The sequence below is a fragment of the Amia ocellicauda genome, chromosome 1 (genome assembly GCF_036373705.1).
Source record: "Amia ocellicauda isolate fAmiCal2 chromosome 1, fAmiCal2.hap1, whole genome shotgun sequence".
In the NCBI taxonomy this organism is placed as follows: domain Eukaryota; kingdom Metazoa; phylum Chordata; class Actinopteri; order Amiiformes; family Amiidae; genus Amia; species Amia ocellicauda.
The window spans coordinates 53086297-53111493 of record NC_089850.1 but is presented as its reverse complement, the minus strand read 5'-3'; the positions used below and the strand labels follow the sequence as shown (position 1 = coordinate 53111493).

Here is a 25197-nt window from a genome sequence, read left to right as displayed (position 1 = left end):
AGTGGGTTGTACATATAAAACATCTGAATTCATGACTGCGTGCACCGCAGGAGGGGGCTGCAACAGTCTATGTAGCTCCAGTATAAACCATACGTTACAGATTAAACCTGTAATTTAATATATACATTCAATGTATATAGTTGGAGGGGTCACTCATTTTTTCCAAGGGAGGGGCGATTCTTGCACGCTCAACGGTAATGACCCATGATCCTCCGCGGAGGGAGGTGGAAACCGTTCAACACATCTGAAATAATAATAAATAATGACCAAGAGCTAAAATATGTAATGAAATACATGAACAAAACTATATATATATATATATATATATATATATATATATATATATATATATATATATATATATATATATATATATATATATATATATATATACACACACACACACACGTATTTATTTATCAATCAATAAATCAACCCAGTTGGAGAGTCCTGGCTGGGTGGTACAGGGTGGAGGGCTGTCGGAGACGCGTCAGTTACACAACAGAAGATATATATTATTATTATTATTATTATTATTACTTGATTTCTTAGCAGACACCCTTATCCAGCGTGAATTACAATTGTTATATCACATTCTTTTTTACATTTACTCATTAACACAGCTGGGCATATACAGTTTGTTAAGAGGATTCCCTCACCGACCTAGGGTTGCCACCTTCAATGTGGAAAAATAAGGGACACCTTGCAAGTGGCCCCATGCCCGGGGGACACGAACCAAGCGGGGGTCTGGGGGTCCTCCCCCGGGAGATGCTGAGTGTCACACACATTTGCTGCCTTCTGGTGAATTTTTATGCACCAATTTGTGCTTTTTATGCATCAATTTCAAAGTCCTCTGTTACTCTCAACATGAATGTAAAGGAAATAAAGAGTCAATAAGAGTAAAGCACAGCTGCGTCAGTGATATTAAGGATTACAACATCAGATCATAGACATGGGCAAAATGTTTGGTCTGTCAAAATAAACTATTTGGAAGAAGCAAGAACCCATTGATGAAGTCGGAAATAGCAAACGGCCTGGCAGACCACAGAGACCACTATGGTGGATGGCTGAACAATACATTTATTTGTGACAGTAAATGTCGGCACTGAAATAAAGATCAAGCTATTCCAGAGTGAGGGGTGGGAGGAGCGGAGTCATTGCTAACGTGTCTTATTCTAGTGCTGTGAGCGGTGATTGAATGGTCTCTGTCCACCCAGCCGGCCTGTCTATGGACTCGTGTTGCTGCGCTGCCTGGAGCGCTGCTGTCTGCAGGAGCTGAGCGACTCCACTGCGCCCTCTGCCGCTCGGACGTGGTGTCCTGTGAAAACGCAGTGCGTGCTGTAGAGCAGGGGTGCACGACACTACGGGACAAATCGCGTCCTGGATTGATTCAGTAAGGGACTGTGAATGTTATTTTTCTATGTGGCAACCATACACCTCCCTCCCTCCCTGGCATTTTATAATATATTGAAGTTAAACTCAGCCGTTTATATTGAGCCACTCTTTCCGACATTACGGTAAGTTTACCCAACAGCTGAAAACATCTGGCATGTACGTGTCATCTTTGCGCCAGCACTGGAGACTCACAATGGCGTTCACCGAGGGAGAGCACTATCACAGCCACTTCAACCCCAGAGTCTATATCGACTCTTTCTATGTCTGTCCATCAGGCCACCCAGATGAAAACTGCCTGTCTTTCGTCTTACGCAACCTTAGTGAAACCTTTTCGTCAGGTAACAGTCGCTTTCTTTTTCAAAACTGTATGTATGCATATGTCAACTTACAACTTGCATTCAACATCAGTAGACACCAGCCTCCTGAAAAGTAATCCAGACCCCCTGATTTCATGAATGCATGCTCTTGCACATTAGGTAGGTACAAGGGACAGACACTCATTGAAGTAGGAAGTGGCCCCACAGTCCACAGCGTTGTGAGCGCCTGCGACCATTTCCAAGACATTGTCCTGTCCGACTTCACTGAGACCAATCGCCTGGAAGTCCAGAAATGGCTGAGAGGAGATGAGGGGTGTTTTGACTGGAGCCCAGTTATACAGTTCGTCAGTGAACTGGAAGGGAAAAGGTACTGTATGCATCTACTGTCTCAGTAAAGGCTTCTTTGTGGGCTACCTAGTGGGCAGCAAGCAACATGCTGAATCCTTATTAAAAGAGCTCTGCTTAAATGTTAGCTTCAACACCAACCTAAAGAAAGTTAATCTGTAACCTAATCCATTTGAGATACAGCAGAAATGCCACCCTTAGTTGGAAGGGTAAATCCTTTAATTTAATCCAGGTCATAAACCTGAATTGAGCCCACCTTGAGGTTTATCTCAAGTTTTAGATGCATTAAAATAATAATAATAATAATAATAATAATAATAATAATAATAATAATAATAATAATAATAATGTCTTGTTCGTGTACAGTCAGTGTGAAGAGGGTTCAAATTACTGGGTTTGTCTTTGCATTATAAGCCTATTAGAGGAAAGATTAGCATTTTAAATAACTTTTGCCTTTGGCTTATGTTCAAAGATGTTTTAAGTGTTAGTATTAGAAAGCTTCCAAATGAATGCCTTCACCAGTTACAGTATGTGGTTATACATACATTGGAGGGTAGATAAGAATGGAATATATATGAATAGGCAAGGGTTACTAGGTAACAATGAACATAAGAAAGTGTCCAATCGAGAGGAGGCCATTCGACCCATCGTGCTCATTTGGTGTCCATTAATAACTAAGTGATCCAAGGATCCTATTTTAAATGTTCCCAAATTATCGCTTCAACCACATCGCTGGGGAGTTTGTTCCAGATTGTGACGACTCTCTGTGTGAGAGTGTTAAATCTATGGCTTGTACCAAAAAAAGAAAATCATACCACAAAACTGAAAATTTTAAATCTGAAATTGTTTTTTGAGGTGGGCAGGACATAGGAAACAAACTTCACAGCTGGATGTTTGGGGCAATAAGGAAACTGCATTTTAGACTAAATACAGTCCTCTGCCTTCTCAGTTCAAAACTAACTCACGATCATTTTTTTTTCTATTACTGATTCAAATGTGGTGGCCAAGCAGAACACCCAAGGAAATGGAAGAGAGGCTGAGACGAACAGTGAAGCAGGTGCTGCCGTGTGACGTCAGGCACGAGAATCCCTTCCACCCCCTCGTCCTGGAGCCCGCGGACTGTGTGCTGACCTCCCTGTGCCTCGAAGCGGCCTGTAAGGACCATCCTACCTACCAGCAAGCTCTGAAAAATGTCACGGCGCTTCTGAGACCTGGTGGGGTGTTGATAATGATTGGGGTTTTAAATGAAACCTTTTATGTTGTAGGGGAACACAGGCTGTCCTGCCTGCCTTTGAGCCAGACCTTTGTTGAAAATGCACTAAAGGATCTGGGCTTCAGCATCCAAAAAAACGATATCCTCCCCATGCCAGACAGAGACAAAAATAAAGTTTCAGATTGTGAGGCATTTTTTTTTCTCATTGCTGAAAAAATGAAAAATGTGTAATATTTCACCCCCCTCCCCCTTTTGTTCTCTAAAAAAGATGAATAAAATCTGAATTGTTGAACAAAACGAAACGTGTGTGTTTGGGGGGGTTGTCCACAGATAAATGAGATTGAAAAGTAATAAGAGTAATAACCTGTGCTATGTTTGTTTACTGAAAAAAATTATCTGAAATAAAGTAACTATTGTATCTTTTAAAGCAAAGTCCAACAGACGTTGTCAACAGCCACGGTGTGCAGTGTAAAGGTTTCAGTCACCTGACCATATTCAGTGTTTGCACTGCTCATAGCACTTCCCCACACTTTCTTAACTGATTATACTTTTACCAATAAATGACAAAGAGCCAAATAATTCAGAAAAAGACATGTAGGGTAAATGAAAATAAATGTATTAGGAGTAGCTGCAACAAAGACCATTCATAGGGTAGTCCCATAGACTCATAGACATAGTTCTTCTGGTTTGAATTACGGCGCTAGGGCCTTGTGCTAGTTTTAGAGACACTATTTGACTTCCAGTATGCCAATCTTGTTTAACATTTAGAGTCTATTGGATTGATTGTTATAATGCATCTCTACCATGCTGTGCTGCTATATTTCATTGATGGTAGCTGTAAGGGTGTCTGCAAAGAAAAAAACAAACTATGTTGTAGTCCATTTTCACGTGTTAAAGCTTTCATTTTGAATGGCTTCACCTTTCACAAACATGTGCTCTGGGCTTGCTCTAAATTAAATCTACTTGGTACTTTTGGAAAGCTTTTTGTTTTACATATCGGCATGGTCTGTACCTGTGCTATTATTATTATTTCAGATATATCTATAGAGTTGCAAGTGTATGACACAATTTCAGATTAAGGGGTCCATTTATCGTCAATGCACCTGCTCAGAGGAGTCATTTTTATGAAGCAGAACCTCTCTTTCTGACATTAGGATGCTAATGATGTCAATTGGTAAAATCGTGGATGTGTTTAAAATGATTACATCTACAATAAAGTAATGATTCAATACCATAGCCACACATTATGATATCAATCTACTTTCTTTTCAGTGTGATCAACCACATTTGGAAAAACACTTTATATATCTTATATCTTCAAATCTGAGACCTAGAATGGTTATTTATGGACTTATTTTTATTCACTTTTTTTCTTTTCTTGATAAAACAGTAGCCTCATATTTTTGTACATCCAATACAATTACATACACAAAACTAATTATCTGCACGGGGCATTGTTGTATTTCTTTCAAAAACATTTATTGGGGAATTTAACTTATTGTCTTTTTATTCCCCAACCCTGAGAGAGAGAGAGAGAGAGAGAGAGAGAGAGAGAGAGAGAGAGAGAGATACTAATAGTCATATAACTAATTTACAAGTGCAGTGGTTTTGGAGAGGACAGGGCACAGTGCAACTGTATTGGTACATCCCCTGGGTGTTGTACAGTGCATTTACAGCCAAACATACAATTAAGAGCAACACAGGTGTGCAGTGAAGACATTCTGTAGTTACATCAGACTGCAATTTTACAAAAACAGTAAGAGTTACATGTGCTTTGTCTAGGCTTATATGAATTGGACTAAATGCATGTATTTAATACTGACTATATTTGAGAAACACAGGTTTTCTCGTCACATATCTCCGGCAGTTGAGTGTTTCTGACGCTCATCCCCTCAGTGCTTTGCAGGCCAAACTATTTATTTACTCGTTTCCATGGCTACATGGGGTTCTGGCTACAGCCAAGTGTGCGATTGGCTGAGAGATACTTCCTGCTGGTGTGCGATTGGCTGAGAGATACTTCCTGCTGGTGTGCGATTGGCTGAGAGATACTTCCTGCTGGTGTGCGATTGGCTGACGGGTAATTCTTGCTTTTTCATGCAAGTGTGCACAGAACGTAAATCCGGTCATTTTCAAGCTTTTTAAAATTACTGTCTTTAGCTGTGTAGTTTTATATTTGAGAACACTTGATCACACTCTGGAAACAGTATGGAAAATGAAAAACAAGATCTTGAAAGGTTTCTGAAGAATGTTGATGAGATAAGTACGTGTATATCGCCTTCTCCCTCTCCTACATGCTTCGTTAAATGATTTCATAGTCGTTAAAGCATTTTAGGATCTTGCTGAATATTTTGAAGATGTGTGTTTGTATTTGGAGTTGGATTTACTCTTAATTTAGGACCTATGTTTTATTCTAAATTACTTAGTAGCTTCAGATGTATGCAGCGAAATAACTACAAAATACTTCACCCTCCTGTCATGTTCAACTGTTAGGAACAGCAATAATGTTCCCGGGTCAAATTGACCCGGTGCATGTTTAACCATCCGAAAGTAGATAAAAACAATATTTTTCTCCGTATACATTATCTTTAGCTCAATTAATTTAAATGTAATCAATATTTAGTGTAATCAAGTTTTCATCCCTTACAGATCATGGTTTACTTATGATAAGTCACTCGTTTTTCATTAAAAAAACATTTTCAAACAGTTTTTTTCTGTATATTGGCAAAAACTAGACATTCAACACATTTGTTTTATTTATTCTTATTTTATTTTGACTTGGACATGGCTTTGAAGGCATGTATTGCCTAAAGGGGCAGCAACCTGTGAATGCCACCAGCCTTTCATCCACGGTGACATTAGGACCTGGTTGTACAGTAGTGGCAGCCGCTCTACCCACTTGTCCACACTGTCCTAATAGCTGCCAGCTTATCTCTCTCCTTTCTGCCAGCTCTTGTCTCCCGATTATCAAACCCGATGACCCTTGAGAAAATATGAAAGGTCTCCAAAGACATGGTGGCTCGGAATATGGCCCTGCCTGTCTCTGCATCCCACAGGCTGGCTGTCGATTCGTCTTTGGACTTATAAACCCCAGCCAAGATAAATGGGTTTTGTCCAGTTCTCAACACTCCTGCCCCAAAATACGCCTCCCTTCTAAATTAGTAATTTCTAGAACAATTTTTTTAAATGAATCAGGAATGAGCAGCTCAAAATCACACTTTATATCTGTGACAGGAGTCACTGGCATTCTAGTGGGCCCTGGCACTGCCTTTATTATGTTTGCAGCTGATATTGTTCCCGATGCATGTTCGGGGATGAGGACCATTCTATTTGGCCATTTTTTGATATGAATGTCTCTCTTGGAGTTGATGGCTGTGGGACAATACCCTCATCATCTGACAATTTATCATCATGATCAGAATTGATCTCAAGATCGTCATCAATTTCAGACACTTCCTCCTCTACTTCACTATCTTGATCAAGGATGTGTTCCAGAGCATCCTGGACCGTCATTATTCTGCTCATATTGCTCATCTTTTCAACCTCTGAGAGAGTACAGATGCATACTGTTCATAGGACTTAATCCAAGGACCCTTTTATATTTGTTGCCCATCCTCCCTGAGTGTGGGCAGAGTTTTCCCGTGCAAAATAAAAGGTTCCTGGCTTAGGTAGAATGATATTTGATACTTCTCTGTTTTTTCTCACAGAAAGTGCAGGAAGGGTTGTAGTTGGGGACCAGGAACAAATTCTCTGCGTGTGTGTGTGTGGGGTTGGGGTTGGGAGGCATTAGGCAATCACATTGTGTCTCATATTTGGAAAGAAAACAAATCAATTTTGGTCTGAATTTGATATTTTTACCCTTTGTAGGCTCCATTCTCACTGCTGGGTCAAATTGACCCCAACAGTCTGTGTGTAATATAAAAATCCACGGGGGGTTGCAAACACATTTAAATTAGTCGTTTTCCATTTACATGTTCATTTCACTAATTAAGCCCAGCAGAAAAGGTTTCATGCTCCAAAAATTATTAAAAATATTTTTAATGTATTTTTAAACTTTGAAATGGGTCAATTTGACCTGCAACATAACAGGAGGGTTAATATTAACGATTTATATTATGTGCAATAATGTATTAATTAATAAAACAATGTTTGCAGTTTGTGTGAGTGGATATAAACATTGTCCAACTGAGCAACTGTGGACAAAAGTCTTCTTAGAAATATAATATAATTGAACATAGTGTAATGCAAGAAAAATGTATGTATGTGTATATATATATATACACAGACGGGTGACAAATTAAAGGAAAAACTTGACAAATGCAGATGTCTCCAAAGAGGTGTACTGCATGATACAAAGTGTTCTCGACAAGTGCATGTGTGGAGACATCAAGAGAACGATACAGGCCTGACTGTTTGACCCCTATAGTGAGGGGTTATGCTGTGGGGGGTATTTTCCTGGCATGGTTTGGGTCCACTTGTCCCCTTAGAGGGAAGGGTCACTACAAATCATTACAAAGTTATTCTGAGTGATCACCTTTATCATATGGTGAAACATTTCTATCCTTTTGGGAGTGGCCTCTTCCAGGATGACAATGCCCCCGTCCACAGGGCACGAGGGTCACTGAATGGTTTGATGAGTATGAAAATGATGTGAATCTTATGCTATGGCCTTCACAGTCACCAGATCTCAACCCAATTGAACGTGTTAGACAGCGCTCTCCACCACCATCATCAAAACACCAAATTAGGGAATATCTCAGTAGAATAACTTGTATGTGTGTATTTCATGGAATCACATAATTTAAATAATAATGTTAAAATATATAAAGAGTTTTATGAAGAGAATAGGAATTACAGTACATCAGAAAGTGGCAAATCTTTTTTGGCATACACAACTTTTCAGAAGTAAATAGAAATTAATGTATTATAAGATAATTCTTGTACTGCTGCTGACACACACACACACACACACACACACACACACACACACACAAACATTTAAAAGCTAAAAAAACAAAACAAATGCTCTGTCTCTAATGGTTTGTTTTTCTTCTAAAAGGTGAGCTGGTTAAAGAGCTGAACTCTTCTGACCCTGAGTGTCAAAAGAAGGCTTCTGAAAAAGCAGACCAACTCATCTGTTGTTTGAAGGAGAATGAGGAAAGCGATGAATCGTGCAACACCAGACTCAACCGGACAGTGATTAACACCAATCCACCACAGGCTGTGACAGGCCCTCAAGTGAGAATCCAGAAATGATGTCCCAGCAGCCTTAATGCAGCCTTTATTACTGACAATTATCTGAAATATATAGTCTAATATAGGCCATCTGACCTTTCTGTACAACATGCAATATCTACAATAACCTCACTAGATCATTATGGATATTTGACTGTGGCAACAGGCTGTTATACAGAGCTGTACATATCTACATAAGATCCCATCTTAGATTAAATTATATGATTTAATTATGGAGTATCCTTTTCTCTCTTCTCCACAGTACAGGCTCTACTAATGCTGGGTCACCTAAGCCAGTGCTCTCAATTTTCGAGTAAGCTAAGCTACGGCTTTCTGGGCTTAGTTATTCAGCAGTTATTCAGTTATAATATTTGTATGTGCAAAAAACATGTAAGTATCATAATAAAGAGCATCTTGGGAAATTAGAAACTATTATTGAAGACAGAACAAATTTTCACAAGACTTTAAAACAAGCAATCATATGTCATTTCTTTAAAATGTGGATTTATAGTTTTCACCAAACTCTTACATTTGCCTTTTTCTTCTTTTCTTTTTCAGGGAAGACAGAATGACTCCGAGATTAGCACAGGTATCATTGAAACATTATTTTACATATCTAATCAACATTGCCTCACACATAAACCTGATCTGTAACTTAGACCTTATGATAAACACTACAACTATCAGACAAATTATGCAAATTTTGTGTACAGCCGCGTGTATTTATTTACATACGCGACTCTTGTAACATTCTTATTTCAAATTAATTGTCAGTGAATTGAACTAAAATAGCTTTTATTCTTTTTAGACCACTACTTGCCAGCATGCCGAATTGCAGTGACCGTGACATAAGTCATATCTATGAATTTGAATGTGAGATAGTTTACCCTCGTTTACTCTTTGCATCCTTGCTGGCCGCTGACAGTATACTCTACAGAAAGCCTCATTGGTTATAAATCATAGCTTGTTATCAGCCCTGAAAGCAAATTGGTTTAAAATTGGTCAGGCAGGAAACACACATGACAGCACTACTAATGTTGCATGTCTCAGATGACCACTCGCAGAAATTGGTTGTGCTGTACAGCCAGGGGATTTTGCAGGGGCAGAATAGATTGCCTTTCAAAGGCTTTTCGCACCTACTTTACTTGGACAAGTTAATTTGCATCAAAGTCCACTTTCATGCTTAATTCGTTTCATATGGACAAGTGTAATCTGTACAAAAAAATTAGTTTCGCACCAGAATGCAGACCAAGCTCCCCCTCAAGGTGGCGCAGTGTGAAAACAATTGAGATCGATTTCACAGGGTCTTGCAGGGATTTCACCAGGAAACACTCCTCAATAATTCCAATGCAGCGAGAGGTAATAATCATACATTGTGATGCTTAATAAAATGTAAATAAAACTATACTGTGCCAATGTGGCAAATATATTAAATGTAACAATTCCAAATAATTATTAATTAAATATGCACATTGCATGAAACTGTAAAGATCCACATTTTTCTCTAGTATGGGGATGTAAGCCTGAAATATACCCACTCCTCCATGCTTATGCATTGTGGTTGTCACAAAATATATCCCCAGTAAACTACACAGGTATTAAACACACATTTTTTATATAATTCTCTGTAATCAATGTGTTTATTTGAACTAAAATGGTTACATCAAATTAAGCATGTACAAATATACCCTGAAGGGTGGAATACAGGCACTGCCATTTTCAAAGACTGTGATATATGGCTAAAAAATTCATGCTATATCCTGAGTAGTTTGTATACAAACTTCAAACAAATTCTGGTGTGAAGGGACCAGTCAAAGTGGACTTGAATACAATTGGAGTTCAGCTGTAGTGCATTTGCAATTTGTATAGTTTGCCACCAATTGAAGCAAAATTGCATTATTTTAGTTTGTTTTCAGGTTATCTTGGAATGAATTCTGCCTACTCAAACTACACATGAAACGGCCTTTAAACGATTTCCCTGTATTTTTAGAAAATTTCATGAAGATTTTAGAAAAGGATGCGGAAGACAGAAGGAAGAGGAGAAAGGAAAATGAGAAATTAGCAAATGGTGTGTACATCGATAAATACATTTTCCCTCCATAACTGTACAGCGTATGAGACGACATCAATGACATTCTAAACCTGCCATTGTTTGGAACCTGTAATTGCATTGTGCAGCTTTCGGTTTCTGAAAAGATCACAATCAATATATTGCATATTTGTAACCTTTAGCAGCTTCACAGTGAATACCTTTGTTGCTAGCATAAAGTATGTTTTTGATAAATTCATATTTTAGGTGGTTTAACTATAGCATTAGGTTTAAATGTTGTATATAATATGTAACAAACTAGCTCTCAGCTGTATATTCTGGGAATGCAAGTGTTGATACATTTAAAGCTATCTACACAGATTTATTTATTTTTGATTATCCAGTAATGGCGGATTACAGTATATTTCTTTCTCCAGCCCTCAAAGAAATGGGGAATGAGGCATTTGCAAAAGGTGACTATGAGACGGCCGTTCTACGGTACAGTGAAGGGCTCGAGAAAGTGCGTGACATGCAGGTCCTCTACACCAACAGGGCACAGGTGTGTTTAATTTACACTGACAAATCTCTGTTGCTCCACTCATTTTTCTCAGCCATTCTTTCACAACCACAAATGAGAGGCAGGTCAAAGGGACTTAACATCTGCAACTTCACGTTGTGCATTTTGGCAGCAGCACAGCAAAGATTAAACTGAAATGCTGTTCAATATTAAATTACTTAAAATCCATACCTTGGTAAATACATTGCCAGCTGTAATTCTGTCTCCCTTGTGTTTGGAGTTTTATAAAGGCAATTCAAGCCTGCACAGGAAAATATTTATATTAACCTATGACAGCTAAGTCTCAGAAACCCCTGCTTCCGTGTTGTCATCAGTCAGAGCAGATTTCACTCCCTTTATACAACAGTTCACTTACAATATGCTATTATAGTGTTATTAAGTATTTCATTTAGTTGATAAATATTGTTCTTTTATATATACCTACATATCAATTACATTACAAGGGGTGTGTAACCTTTCATTTGCAACTCCATAGATTTTGATTTCTTTTTCAGGGATACATATAGAGTAACTGATCCTTCGCTAGATACTTTGGTCACTTGATCTGTAGATAGAGAGATCGTAACAGAGACAGAGATGATTTGGGAGAACTACACAAGTGGCTGGTGTTACTCGGCTGATGTGTTGGGTCCTGCTTTGTCAAGAGACACATTATTGATGATTAATACTTATGCAAGTATTCCTTTTCTTGTAGGCCTATATTAAGCTGATGAAATATCAAGAGGCTATCGGTGACTGTGACTGGGCACTAAGGGTATGTCTCCAGTATACCAATTAACATTTATACATTAAACTGCGCATAAGGGTGAAGATACTGATTGGTAACAGAACATGTCTGAAATACATTTAATATTTCTGGGGGAAAAACAAAAAGCCTGGTAATATTATATTAATCTTAGAAGTTACGAATTATGTGTTGTTTTCTTTTGTCACCGATGCACACTATGTACCATGAAAAATGTGGAAGTGAAAATGAAAAGGAAAAAAGTCCTTTCAATACTGTGTCAGGTCAATTGCAGTAGAAAATAGTGTACAATCCAGTTGAAGGCAAAGTGGTCATGTGCTTTAGGCTTAAGGTACTTCACACACAGCCTAATTTTCACTTCACAGGCACTGTGTGTTTTCTTGCTTCGGTGTGCTACTCGTTATTTTGATAAATAAAACGCTGATTTCACAGAAATGTTCAGCTCCCTGATCTACCTTATCCTGTATTTTTCTGGCTGAAGTGCAATGAGAAATGCATAAAGGCGTACATTCACATGGGACGGGCTCACCTGGCACTGCACAATTACAAGGAGGTAAGAATGTTAAAACACCATTAAGTTGTAAAAACAGAATTTTTCAGAAACCTTTAAAACCACTCTTCCAAAGCAAAGCTAATCAAAGACCCTAAATCTGAAATCTTTTCTGTGTCATAGAAAGCAGTATATATTTCTGAACTTTTAAAAGAATGACAACACAGAGCCTGTGGATAATTGACCACACAGAAAAACCTCACAGTTTAGATTTAATTTCTTAATCGTGTAATCAGCTGGAGTACTTAACATTTGCATTTCCATTTAAATGCAGCAGTGATATTGTTATATAATTAACTCATATAATCCTTTAATTACATAATTTAATCAGTGGAACTGGTGGTTTCTTTAAAACATGATGATAATATTTTGTGTTCTTCTTACTTTAAGGAAATAGTGGTAAATATGATTGACCCTTTGAAAACTATTGCAGAGTAGCAGGATTTTTCTTACAAATACTGTTAATGATCTTGCTTGCACACTTCACATATTCTGTTAATCTTCCCAGTTGCAGTTCTGCCAAATCTATGCCTCTGAGTTCATTCACTGCAGCAGAAGTATTTATTTCCACCCAGAGAAGATATTAAATGTAAAACTAATTTAATTTTTAAATTTAAAAAAGAGAGAGAGGAAAAAAAGTTTCCAGATTGCATTCCCCCTAGCACTTTATCCCTATGGTGGAAATAAAGGCAATCATTTTATAATTTTACTATAACGTGTGCTGTTGCTGAAAAGATGGAGTATGTATTGAATTTGGCATCCTTGAGTACTGCACATTAACTCACAATAAGGAGATTAAACTTTTTTGTTTGTTTGTTATCACAGATGTGCTGCTACAATTGCTTCTGTATCATTGTGTCAGTTTTGTAATTGCAGGACTCTTACAGTTAAAATCGCCATTAACATCCGAGAAACATCCGAGACCAATAAAACCCAGATGATAATCACAAAAAGCCGAATACCTCACATTCAAAACATTTCTTAAGAAAGTTTACAAACAAGAGGAGGCCATACGACCCATTGTGCTTGTTTGGTGTCCATTAATAACGAAGTGATCAAGGATCCGATCCAGTCTATTTTTGAATGTTCCCAAATTTCCAGCTTCAACCACATTGCTGGGGAGTTTGTTCCAGATTGTGACGACCTGTTTTCTTGTATGATTGTGCCACCCTGTTCATGATTAAAATCAAACCTGTGCAAACATGTAGCTCAGGCATACAATTTTGAACAAACATTTGTTCAAGCTGCAGGTGACCAAACAACTCTTTCAACCTTTGCATCCAAACCACCTTACCCCAAGTAAACCTCTCTCTGTCCAAGAATGCTGTGCCATTTTCTGTCTGTTAATACAATCACCTGGTTATGTTTATGTATCTCATTTTCAGGCTCGAAATTGTTATCATAGGATACTGGACATCGAGCCAAAAAGGGAAAACATAGTGCACGGTAAGAGCTATTTAAATCAGGTCTTTAAAACAGGGTTACACAATTCAAGCACACAGGTTTTTTTTTTTTTTTTTTTTATTCCACATGGGGACCTAATTACTTAATTGAAGTTAATTAGTATTGTCAGTAATTGAAGTACATATTTTGTTTTTCTTTCTGGTCTTATTATATTCTTTCTGGGCCCTATTATTCTTATTATTTCTTTAAAACGTTTTGATATATGTTTAGTTTTACTCCGTTTGAAAGAAATAATAAGAGTAATAGGGACCAGAAAGAAAATAATAAGACCAGATAGAAAAACAAAATATGTACTTCAATTACTGACAATACTAATTAACTTCAACCTTATCTGTAGTCAAGGTAGCACCATGTTGGGGGTAGGCAGTATTAACATGTGGGAAGTAATTAACTGAATTGTAAGACAGATGTACGGTTGGTCTTCCATTGGATTTCTAAGGGGGTGATCTGAAAAGGTGCTGTTTTATTTTTAGAGTCGACAGCCACAGACGGTAAAACCTCAGATCTCACCACATAAACCAAAATCCAACCAGCAACTGATTCATAGTCAGAGAATGGTAGCTTGCCTGCCGTTTCTCCACCAAATGTGAATAATGGTATTTTTTTTATTTTCCACAATCAATTGTATTTTATTGGCATCGTCTGTGGAGTAATGGTTAGGGCTATAGAGTCATAACTGAAAGGTTGTGGGTGCAAATCCTGGGTGGGGCTGTTGTACCCTTGAGCAAGGTACTTCACTTAGATTGCTCCAGTAAATGGGTACAAATGTAAGTTGCCCTGGATAAGTGCGTCTGCTAAATGACAAATAACGTAATGTCTTTTCTCTTTTAGTAAAGGTAAATGTAATCCTGTTAATTGCTTATTTCCAAAACAGACGTTAACATTTTATATATCAAATAAATAAATAATAGTCAAAGTATTGTTTTGAAGAGAGGTAATGCTGTATGTGGGATTTCATGTAACCATTACTAGATGTATCCCTTTGGGAGCAGATTTTCCCAGCACAATATATTTGTTTTTCATAACTTAGGCTTCTTTTTAAATTAAAGATCATTTATACTTTGAACAGGCTCCCACTGTAAAGCTGGTGCATTCTTCTCGATATGCAGACATTGATGGATATTCAAGTAGGATTACATTTCAGGGTATGTGGCTCAAAGGATTTAAGAAGTACAGGTTTAATTCTGCAGTTGTTTACTTGCAGCTGCTTGTTATTCAGAAGACAGAAATAAATTCAAAACAAAACAATGTGCAGATTTGACAGTAAGGCAGAGTATTATGGACTATTATGGACAGGTTTTTGACAACGTGTTTTTCTTCAGATAATATCCATAATCAATCAGTACTGTCCTTGATTTATCAAGCCATGGTGATATCTGGGGAGAAATAAAATTCAAAACTTCAAAACCTAAACTTTTTAAAAATTTGTGGAAATGAATGAGTTATACAGGGCTGTGACATATTTAAATGTGTAAGTGAGTGTGTGTGTGTGTGTGTGTGTGTGTGCGTGCATGCACAGCAGTCATTTGTGTCTTGGCAGGGCTATGCAGGAGCTCCCTGTGTGAAGTACAATATGTACAAGTGTAACTGCACACGGGTAATCAAAGGACTCCTGCTAATTTCCCCTACTTTCATTTCAAGGCACATCAGGGGAGTATCAAGCATCAAAAGCTCCATTTCTAATATTTCTGTGAGGAGGTTATTACAGTGGGGACATAGAAACCCAGAAGAGCTGAGCTCTTTGGCTCAGAACTAAAGACTGAGGAGTATTGAGAGGAGCCGGCAGCATCTGTCCACACTGTATGTTCAGGCATGTGAGCATATATGTGCTGTATGTGTAAAGGGAAATCTAATTAATTTTCCATACGGTGATGATTGCTATTTTTAATAATAAATTCCCTCTGCTTTCATAAATAACAATACAATTGGAAAACTAGTATTTTCTGTTCACTGTAGAAAATAAAAAAAAATCAGGTGGGGATTTTTAATAAATTAGAATTTTATGAAAGATGGAATAGGTAACGAACAGACTGAAAAGGTGACATGACCGCTTCATTATTATTTTGCCTGACACGTGATGTCACTCTTGACATTTGTGGGTATCTTGGTGCTGTATCCTGTATTCAGCTTGTACTGAAGGAAATTGAAAGCAACAGGTATTGCTGGAGGAGCTGCTTTGTGACACTGGATTCCTTTCAGTCAGGTTAATTTGAAGCAGAGCAGAAATTAGGCAAGGTGGTGTGAGGGTCATCTGCTCGTCTCATCCAACATGTCTTAAGATCATTCTTTATTCTCATCACCTTCACTGCTTTATGTTGTTCTTTTTGGCATTTCAATTTCTCTTCTCATCTAAGAGTATTTGAACCAAGTTGATTTAGAAGAAAAGAAAGCCCTTCAGGAACAGAAAGCACGGGCGGAGTTTGAACAAGGCAAGGAGAATGCCACCTCGGTGCTGGAACTGCTGCATAAACTGGGCAAGCCAGAGCAGATCAGCCTGTACTACACAGGGGGCATTTGCCTGCTGTCAGAAGCAATTAAAGACGGTAAGTTCAGGCGGCAATATTTGTCTGTGCACCCACTAGATAATAGAAATGAAAGCACTACATATTCACTCAGATCAAGGCACGATGACAGAAAGGCATCTCATTGTGTTAGTTACCACTTTCTGTGCCACAATGTCACAGAGAACCAGATGATGTTGCCTGCATTTCCGAGAAGATCGACGATCGTAAAATTTTCACACCTGCACAGATTTTTCATGGCACCATGTTGTAAGTGTTCAGTAATGCCCTGATGAACACCAGTGTTGACATGCTATCATGTAAGACCACACTATCCCGTCATATTGTCCCACAGTATTTCAATCAATTTCCATTTAATTTAATGTTTCGCCATCTTCTCTGCTGAAAAACAACAACAATAATAATTTAGCATGAACCAGTGTGACCTTTCTGTTGTTGTTGTTTATTCCATTTCCCCCCCCCCCACGCCCTTTGTTCAGGGGTCTGAGTGTAGGTTTGAGCACTGCCCACTGCCTGCCTCTGTGTCTCATGCTAGAACAATAGACCGAGGCTTCCCTGAGCACGTCCCCGATCTCCTCGGAGCCCGGCAGTGTCAGAGCCCATTAAGCAGCAGGCTGCACAGATCTCAGAGAGGGTTCAAGCTCAGGCCACACTGGGGTAAATTCAGCCAGCGTTAGAGCCCTGCAGTAGTGAAAGCAGTCAAGAAAGAGTAAGCAGCAAGGAGAAATGAAAGGGCCATCATCGGTGTTGCATAGTAGCTCCAACACCTGATGTATAAATCCATGGAGACACTGTACAGCAGACCTCAAGAAGGGTCTCCCAAAGTGCAGCAGACAAATGTTTAGTTATTAAATAGATTGGGAACACTGCACAAATCTTGGCTTCAAATATTATTCATACCTGCCTGAGACAAAGACTGGTTTTACTTAAACTTATAGAGTGTATTGAAATATCTGGGTAGAAATCTGTGGCAGATGAGCTTCATGTAATGCAGATGTAAATACGTATAATAGTGAGTAGAAGAAAGTGTAAATGTCTTATTTGTTTCCCTTTTGCTTTTCATATGTAGTCAAGGTGTCTGTATGTCTTATTCTCCAGTTTGATGTGATAAAGACACAGCAAATATGTTTCCAGACTTTAGACAAGCGTGGAAGGAACTTTACCTATATTCACGTTATCTCATTTACTTAGAAGAAACGCACAAACGCACACTTTTTTCCTTTTTCTTTTTCTTGTTGTCATGCTCTTTCGACCTTGACTTTATGTATCCAGTTTCTGAAACTCATCGAGTGTCCTCAGTGATGACATACCTTCCAAACAATTTACAAAACTGCCTCGCTGTTTCTGACATTATCTTCTATTTATTACAGGCACTGAGCAGACATTATTCCGAATACACAATGGCTTCAGTATCATCAACAGCAATCCCATTGTAAGAAGGTAAGGAGACTCGAAAGAAGATCACCGCCATCCTAGATAAGTCTGATCCTGACCGTTACTGGAAAGAATGGACAACACACAACTAGTCAATAACATGCTGTTTTTCAAAGTTTATTTGTAAGGAAACGCTTTGTTTGGTACTTTGTAGTGAAACTGATTGGCTTTCATTTATCTTGGTGTACTTTAGTCACATACATTATGCTCTCAAGGGAGTGTGCTTTTTGTATTCTTTGTTCTTGAACACTGTCACTTGTTACTCCTGTTCTTTGGCCATACAGTCACTCATGAATTATCGTAACACAACATCAGAGACTCAGAGTGCATACATAAATATACATAAAATAAACTAATCTCAATGAAAAAGCATATGAAGTATGATGTTTTTCAATTAATTTCACCCACTGGCATCATACTTATATTCTTAATGCAATATGCTTGATTTACAAAACACATTTTCAGGTTTACAAAGATACTTTTTAGATACTTTTGCACAAATACAGCTACACTTTACAATGATTTCATCCTTTTATTATTATTTATTTATGTTTTCATGAAGCAATATATTTTCAATGAAATATCACAAAACTTATAACGGTATTTCTCTACCCCCCCCGCTCTGCCCCCAGGAGTCTTTCACTGAAACAACCAGACCGATTTAATGATGACTTGTGCATTTCTGTACTCAATCTCTGGAAGGTGATTTGTGAGGGGAATGGTAAGCAAGCATCTTGAAAGTATTGTGATAGGTGCGCTGTTTACAATTAAGTCACTGTTGGAATTAGTTATTATAAAAGGATAATGCCATATCTGTAACTAAACATGCTTGAACACAGTTTTTAGATGTAATGTATCCCATACAACATGTCTGACAGTTTTTTTTCTCTGCAGATGTATGTTATGTGTCACACATTGATATTTATTATTATTTTGCAGAGGAAAACCAAAAAATATTGATACACTCTTCTGGCATCAGTGAGAATTTTGTCAACTTATTAGCATCAGAAACACCTGGGATACAGATGACATGCATACGTGTACTTTGCATTTACTCACAGACCCAATATGGCAGGAGTCTGGTCCTTCAAATCCTGGATCTGGACAAGTAAGGCCAATATTTTTGTTTTTATGCTTGAATTCTCATTCTGTAATATTACTAGAATAGTGTCACCAGATTATTGTATTGTATTATATGTACTGGATAGTGGTAGATAAATAATTTAGTGATACACAAAGGTTAAGGTGCTAATTGTTTTGGTGGTACAGGTCCAGAAAATAACATTAGCAGTAATTTGTTCACCTATTGCTATAGTAAAGTTCACTACTTTGGAAAATCAGCATGTATTTTTTCATATTTTGGTATTTGCATTTATTTATTAGAAACCTGCATAAAGTGTATGCAAGAGCATCAAATTAATGTGAGATTAAATGATATACCCGGGAGAAATTGACAGTAAACTTTTTTAATGTCGATGTATAATTCACTTTCTTGCCAGTGTACTCTTTTAACAGTCAATTATTTCACTTTTTAGTGAAGTGAAATTCATGTGGAAAATGTTTACTGCCATTTACTTTTAATCAAGAACATTAGATAAAAAATAAATGACAGTGCCGGTTATGTTCAGACTGCAGGAGCAGGCCAAATTAGTAAAGTGCTCCCAGAGGGATGTTTAGGATTTTTTATGAAGGTTCATTTATAATTTAATATAGCTGCAGAAGAGGATGGGAAGCAATGTTCACAGTTTAGTTCATGCGTTAAAATATTGCAGATGTTTCTCAAGAACTGAAAATCAAGACATTACTTTTGCTTATAGTGCGCAAGTATATATCCTGTGCCTCCCTTTAGTAAATTTTTAATAGTGTTTGATCATATAGCATCAGGTGAATTAATTCTACATTTCTGTATGGGGGGGAGACTTTTTAAATATATATTGGTTTTATCTTGTCAATTGTAGATTAGTGGAAAACCTGCTGAAGTTCATAAATAATAAAGACATCACTGCCAAAACTGCTGTAGGTATTTTGGATCGCTTCGCTGGTGAACAAAAGTAAGTTGTTGTATTTTTATCGTGTTTTCTGAGAATTTCAGCAGCTCTGTACTGTTTTTGCTTTTAAATTAATTCATTTACTTTAAAAAGGAGGGGAAATGTCCTTATTCTCTGTCTGTCTAAAATGATTGATGCACGCTTTAGTAGTTTAGCCACTGCCTGGATTCAGACATCTTTCCCAGTGGGCCGTGCAAGCTGGGCAGCTCTGAGCAGCCCTTCGTTTGTTTACGTTAAGTGTGAAGGGATTTAAACCTAAACCCTACTTCTGTCAGCAGGCTTGACTTGTAAGGGATCCTCAGCAGGCTATAAACCAGCCCGGGGGCAAAATAAAACGAATCTCTTCCATATGATTAGTGAAGACAGACTATATATTTTGTACTCAACTAAGATTTTTCATCAGGGTATTTTTCTTTTATGTTACATTAGATGTGACATCCATCAAATCCAGCTAATGGATAGTGCATTTAGTCTACAATGATCTCGGCTCAAACAGATGTGTACGCTGGGGAGATATGGCCACTGTTGGACTCTGCATACATGATTGTGCGTTATGCATTTTGATGCTTGCAATCGGTTTCCTTTTTGAGCTTAGTTTAAAAATGTATAATTCATATTTCACTTTTACCATCAAACAAATTATACAAATGTATTTAACACTGCCTCTTCTCTTTTATATTTTAGGTTTAGAGTTCATTTCCAAGGCAACTTCACCACAACGTTTCTGCCTCCTTTCACAAGTCTTCTGGTATTTTTTCATTATTATTTTGTCTTTTGGTTGTTAGCACCAATTTTAAACTTTACGTAGTATCTTCCGTTTCCTCACTTAGTTTCTAAGCCTCCCTTATCTTCGCTTTCTTACTGCAATGTTAATTTGTCTTTTTCTGGTTGATAGTCAGCTGGGTGTACTGCTCTCATTTAATCACGTATTAAGTTTTCCTTAATTAAAACAAGTCTGATAAGAAAAACATAAAAGTGATATGATGCTTGAGGCCACCTTTCTTATTTTTAACTGCCTGCAGAACAATATGCCCTCTGTGGACCTGACTGTGCTTCCTCCATGCATTTCAATGATGGCCAGCATGACAGGAGATGACATCATTCGAAAAAAGACAGCCAGTTGCCAGGAATGCTGGGAAGCCTTTCTCACCGCTATGGTCATAAATATGCTGTTTTTTTTAATTGCATGAAAAAAGACTGCATGAATGTATAGCTGTAAATGTTATGAGAAAGAGCTCGTGAATGGCTTAAATTACATTCTTTTGCAAAGGCGTCAACTCACAAATACTTGCAGAAGCAAAAAAACTAATTTTGGTATATGTATTCATCAGTAAGATCAAACTGTGTAATTATAAGCACTACTGTGCAATACATTGAATAAATAACATACAGTAAAGGGTGTCACCTGTAAAAGTACTCGGGAAGAACACAAATTGCATTGTGACGCTTCGTCGTGTTTCCGGTTTTGTTGACTTCAGGATGCCTGCGCTGTCTCTGATCAATCCTCTGAGGCCCAGGATGTTTTGTGTGCTTTGTTGGGATTCATGATAAACATCTCCAAGGACCACACGCTAGCAATTGAGGTAACATTTGTTTTAATATATTGAGCTGCCTGTGAATCAATGCATTCTACACTCAGTCACTGTATACTTTACATAACACACAATTCTTCTGTCAGCAAGTGCAGATTATATTCCCACACCATTCAGATCAATGCTCACTGTGTAAGAGCAATATTTTTTAATTTTTTGTGTGATTGGTACCATTTGGTTATTTGTTTATGCCTCATCAGGAAGAGGTAAACTAATCCAATAGCATTGCATAAGTTATTGTGACCAATAATTGGTTTGAAACATTCTGAAAATACAACTGGAAAAAATATATTCTATATATTGTAGGTTTTCCTAAAATGCTTGGTTGTACTGTTAATATATATATATATATATATATATTCCTAGATCTTAACTGAGAAAATGTACCAACGTTTGCTTCATTTCTGAATTTCAGGAAAAAGCCATTATCATCACAGCCAGATGTTTAAAACAGCTAAACAGTTCTGACGGAGGGATTATTACTGTGAGTAGAATTGCAGAAATGTGTTGTGTTTATAATTCAGTAATAATATTTAAAATGTCTTGGTTTATTATTAATTTATTTTGGTCTACTGAATTAATTTTGTCTAGTGATTGTAAGTGTAGTTCTGTTATTTTAACATTTGCGCGCCCTACACACACAATGGCCTATATGAAACACCCTACACACACAAAGACCTATATAAAACTAAAATCAAATTCAATTTAGTAACTAACTTTTTTCTAACCCTTTTTTTAAAGTGAAAAACAAATCCCTAATGGTACACAAATCTATATATTTACAGTTGTTAACTTAAATGAGCACATTGAACATTTTATGTGGCAGTTGCCTTTTCTTCCTCATTAGGACAAGCAGGTGTTCAAGTTGTCAACCAATTAAAAACAAAATTAAAAACACTTAAAATACTTGAGGATCACATATAAGATTTCCATTGAAGACTAAATGCAGATCAGTTGCAGTAAATTTGCTGAGGGTGATTTCAGTTCACAAGCTCAATTCTTACCATTCTTCCACTGATGGGATCCCAATGTGATCTTGTTAATAAACCGTGGAAAGCTAACTGTTGGATCACTGTTCTGAAAACAGTTTGGCTGAATTAATTCCTAAGGTTACTGTTATTCACTGAAATGGAAAATGCTACCCATACCATCCATCAGCATACAAGTTATATTTATTATTTTCCAACATGTCCATGCAACCAATCACTATTTGTAAACTGAACAATGAAAGCTCTGGTTTCACTGTTACGAAGCTGCCATCTATACTTGATGTATGTGCTCTCTCAGAGTTCAGTTGTTATATATATATATATATATATATATATATATATATATATATATATATATATATATATAATTTGTTTTGTTGTTGTTCCCCCCCCTTCCTTTAGAGAACCACGGGTCTTCTGAGCAACATCCTCCCACACTCTCATGCAGCTACAGAGGAGGCTGTTCAGAAAGGAATTGTGAAGAAAATGATCACATTTCTGAAGGTAAGACAAACACCAGAAGTTCAGGAAGTGTGATTCAATGAATCTGTTCTCAAGATGTGACAGCATTTAATTTTGGACAATGTAAATAAATATATTTTCCCGATTCTGTTGCATTTTAGCATTTGCTGTTTTCATGGAGTTAAATAATTGATTAAGAAAAATACATTGCTGATTACGTCTCAAACTGCTTTCACTTCATTGCATGTGTTCAACGTCTTTTGCCCGGACGCTGTCTTATATGTGTGTTATTACAGGCAGGAGGGCAGACAACCACTCATTTCTCAATCAAGACCCTGGCGATCTGCACCACAGCCAGCATACAAGCTCGGGAGGAACTTGTGAAGCTGGATAAGAGTAAGTGGAAAATTGAATCCTCGTTCTCCGGGTAATATTGAAAACAGCGCCTTACTGACCTCGAATGTTCGGCCCTTTCGGTCACTGCACTGACAGAGTTCTTCGAAAGCAACCTTTTTGTTTGTTGTGAGAGTGTTTGTTGTTGCGATTCCTTTTAAATTGGTGCTTTAGCAGCGTTCCTGGTTTACGGCACTTGCTAAAACTGATTCTATTTAAACCATTTCAGCGTAAATACATTTTCCCCACATATTTTAATACACCCTTCCCCCTTGTCGGAACTGGCATGGCCCCTTCTGACAGCATTGTTCGAAGTTGGACTCCCGCATGATGGTTGTTGATCGCAAGTCCTTCAAATGTCCTTCAATGTGACTGTTCTCACATTCTCTGAGTTTTGTGTGACACGACTCGCGTCTTACAACGTTCAAAACAGATCTCGGCTCACGTGTAACTACTTAAGGACCAAAACCTCTGATGAGAGGAGATAATGCCAGCAGTTCATATACTTGAAGTAATCTATTTCTTGCTTTTTAACAATACAAAATGTTATGTACAATGTTATGGAAAAATAGTTTGAGGATTTACCCTTTAGGAGTTACCCAGCTCTTTTAATATGCCATTGTATCCGTGTCCCTCCACAGAGCTCTGCACATTAGTTAAACTGCTGCGTACGGGTGACGAGGTGGTGGTTGGGAATGCGGCTCTCAGTCTAGGTCAGTGCCTGGAGGTACCAGGGACCGCCTCCTCTCTTCTGGGCTCTGACATCGTCATGCTCTTGCTTAAGCATGCTGGAGGGGATGCCAGCAAGACCACAGTTCAACGAAATACCGCCATCGCCCTCGGCAGACTCTGCACAGTGGAACCCGGGTATGTCTTCACTCATTAAATCTCAACACGGTTATCTCTGGCTTTCTAAAACATCCTCTCCAGCATCCAGAGAAACATTTGTGCATAGGTCTATTCAAGTTCGGTTTTGTTCTAATTCATCATTACTTGGGCTCTATTGAGGAGCTGAGGCGTGTCGTCGAGAGAGGATGTTGACCGAGATATCCGCCCAATCAGGTGTTAGCTGCGTCATTCAGTATTTGATAAGAGTGGTTTGTGAAGTGAGACTGAATTGTGTTCATATTAACATAATGCACTTGATCTATACTCTTGAAATATACTCAAAGCTCTATGGCAGTGAGATTTGTAACCGAAACAAATATATCTGATCCATTTTTTATTTCCTTATTTTTAAACAGGCATCTGATCGAGCTACGAAAACTGCACGGTTTAGAAATACTCGATTCCTGCATGAAGTACATTAAATGAAGGCCAGTTTGTTGGTCTTCTGAAAGGATTTTGTCCTGGATGTTTGTTCAATACAAATGTGTTTATTACATCTGTGAATTCGACAGTTAAAGCTGCTGTTCAGAAGTTGTTCAAAATGTTATTCAGTATTTTGCTTATTTTTCCCCTCTCTTGTAGGTCAGCTTTAATGTTGATTTTTACTGTAACTAATTATCCATCGCCCAAGGAAACAAAATGTGCCTCAGTCTGTGACGTCTTCCTTTCAACTTATGCAATAAACAGCTCTGTTTGCATAAATTACTACTTCTGTCAATGCTTTGTGTACTTTGTAAGCAAGAAGGCATACTTTTCACCTAAGGCAGTCTGTGGAATATATATTAAAAAAAACTTACAAGTAAATAATAAAAAAAAAATCTGTTCACTTTGATTAGAATTTAAACATTTATATTGTTCAGTTCATTTGTGTTTTGTTACCTTGAGGAATCCTGTATATTTAAGGAGCTTCTGTAAAAGTAATACCTCTGCAACATTTAACAAACTGTCAGCTTTATAAAAGGGTAGGCCTATTTGTTTTGTGTTGAAATACAGGCATCCGGT

At 37.7% G+C, this 25197-nt stretch overlaps 2 protein-coding genes across 3 annotated transcripts; both read left to right on the top strand.

The window, feature by feature from the left end:
- The first annotated feature begins 1410 nt into the window (after window positions 1-1410).
- Window positions 1411-3515, top strand: LOC136752887 (nicotinamide N-methyltransferase). Its single transcript, XM_066708577.1, has 3 exons — window positions 1411-1733; window positions 1872-2079; window positions 3069-3515. Exons 1-3 carry the CDS (start codon window positions 1550-1552, stop codon window positions 3499-3501), a joined length of 825 nt encoding a protein of 274 aa, XP_066564674.1. The 5' UTR covers window positions 1411-1549; the 3' UTR covers window positions 3502-3515.
- A 1848-nt stretch (window positions 3516-5363) lies between these two features.
- On the top strand, window positions 5364-24907 carry ttc12 (tetratricopeptide repeat domain 12). Of its 2 annotated transcripts, XM_066708556.1 has the most exons (21): window positions 5364-5530; window positions 8327-8505; window positions 9061-9091; window positions 10493-10570; window positions 10969-11090; window positions 11803-11862; window positions 12335-12406; window positions 13789-13849; window positions 16222-16410; window positions 17760-17829; window positions 18456-18544; window positions 18763-18931; window positions 19782-19874; window positions 20556-20619; window positions 20894-21028; window positions 21350-21454; window positions 21879-21947; window positions 22855-22956; window positions 23211-23310; window positions 23949-24174; window positions 24552-24907. In XM_066708556.1, exons 1-21 carry the CDS (start codon window positions 5476-5478, stop codon window positions 24619-24621), a joined length of 2139 nt encoding a protein of 712 aa, XP_066564653.1. In that variant the 5' UTR covers window positions 5364-5475; the 3' UTR covers window positions 24622-24907. The 2 variants fall into 2 exon arrangements, with proteins under 2 accessions (XP_066564653.1, XP_066564662.1); XM_066708565.1 differs by lacking the exons at window positions 5364-5530; window positions 8327-8505; window positions 9061-9091 and adding an exon at window positions 9382-9861.
- The last annotated feature ends 290 nt before the right edge of the window (window positions 24908-25197 follow it).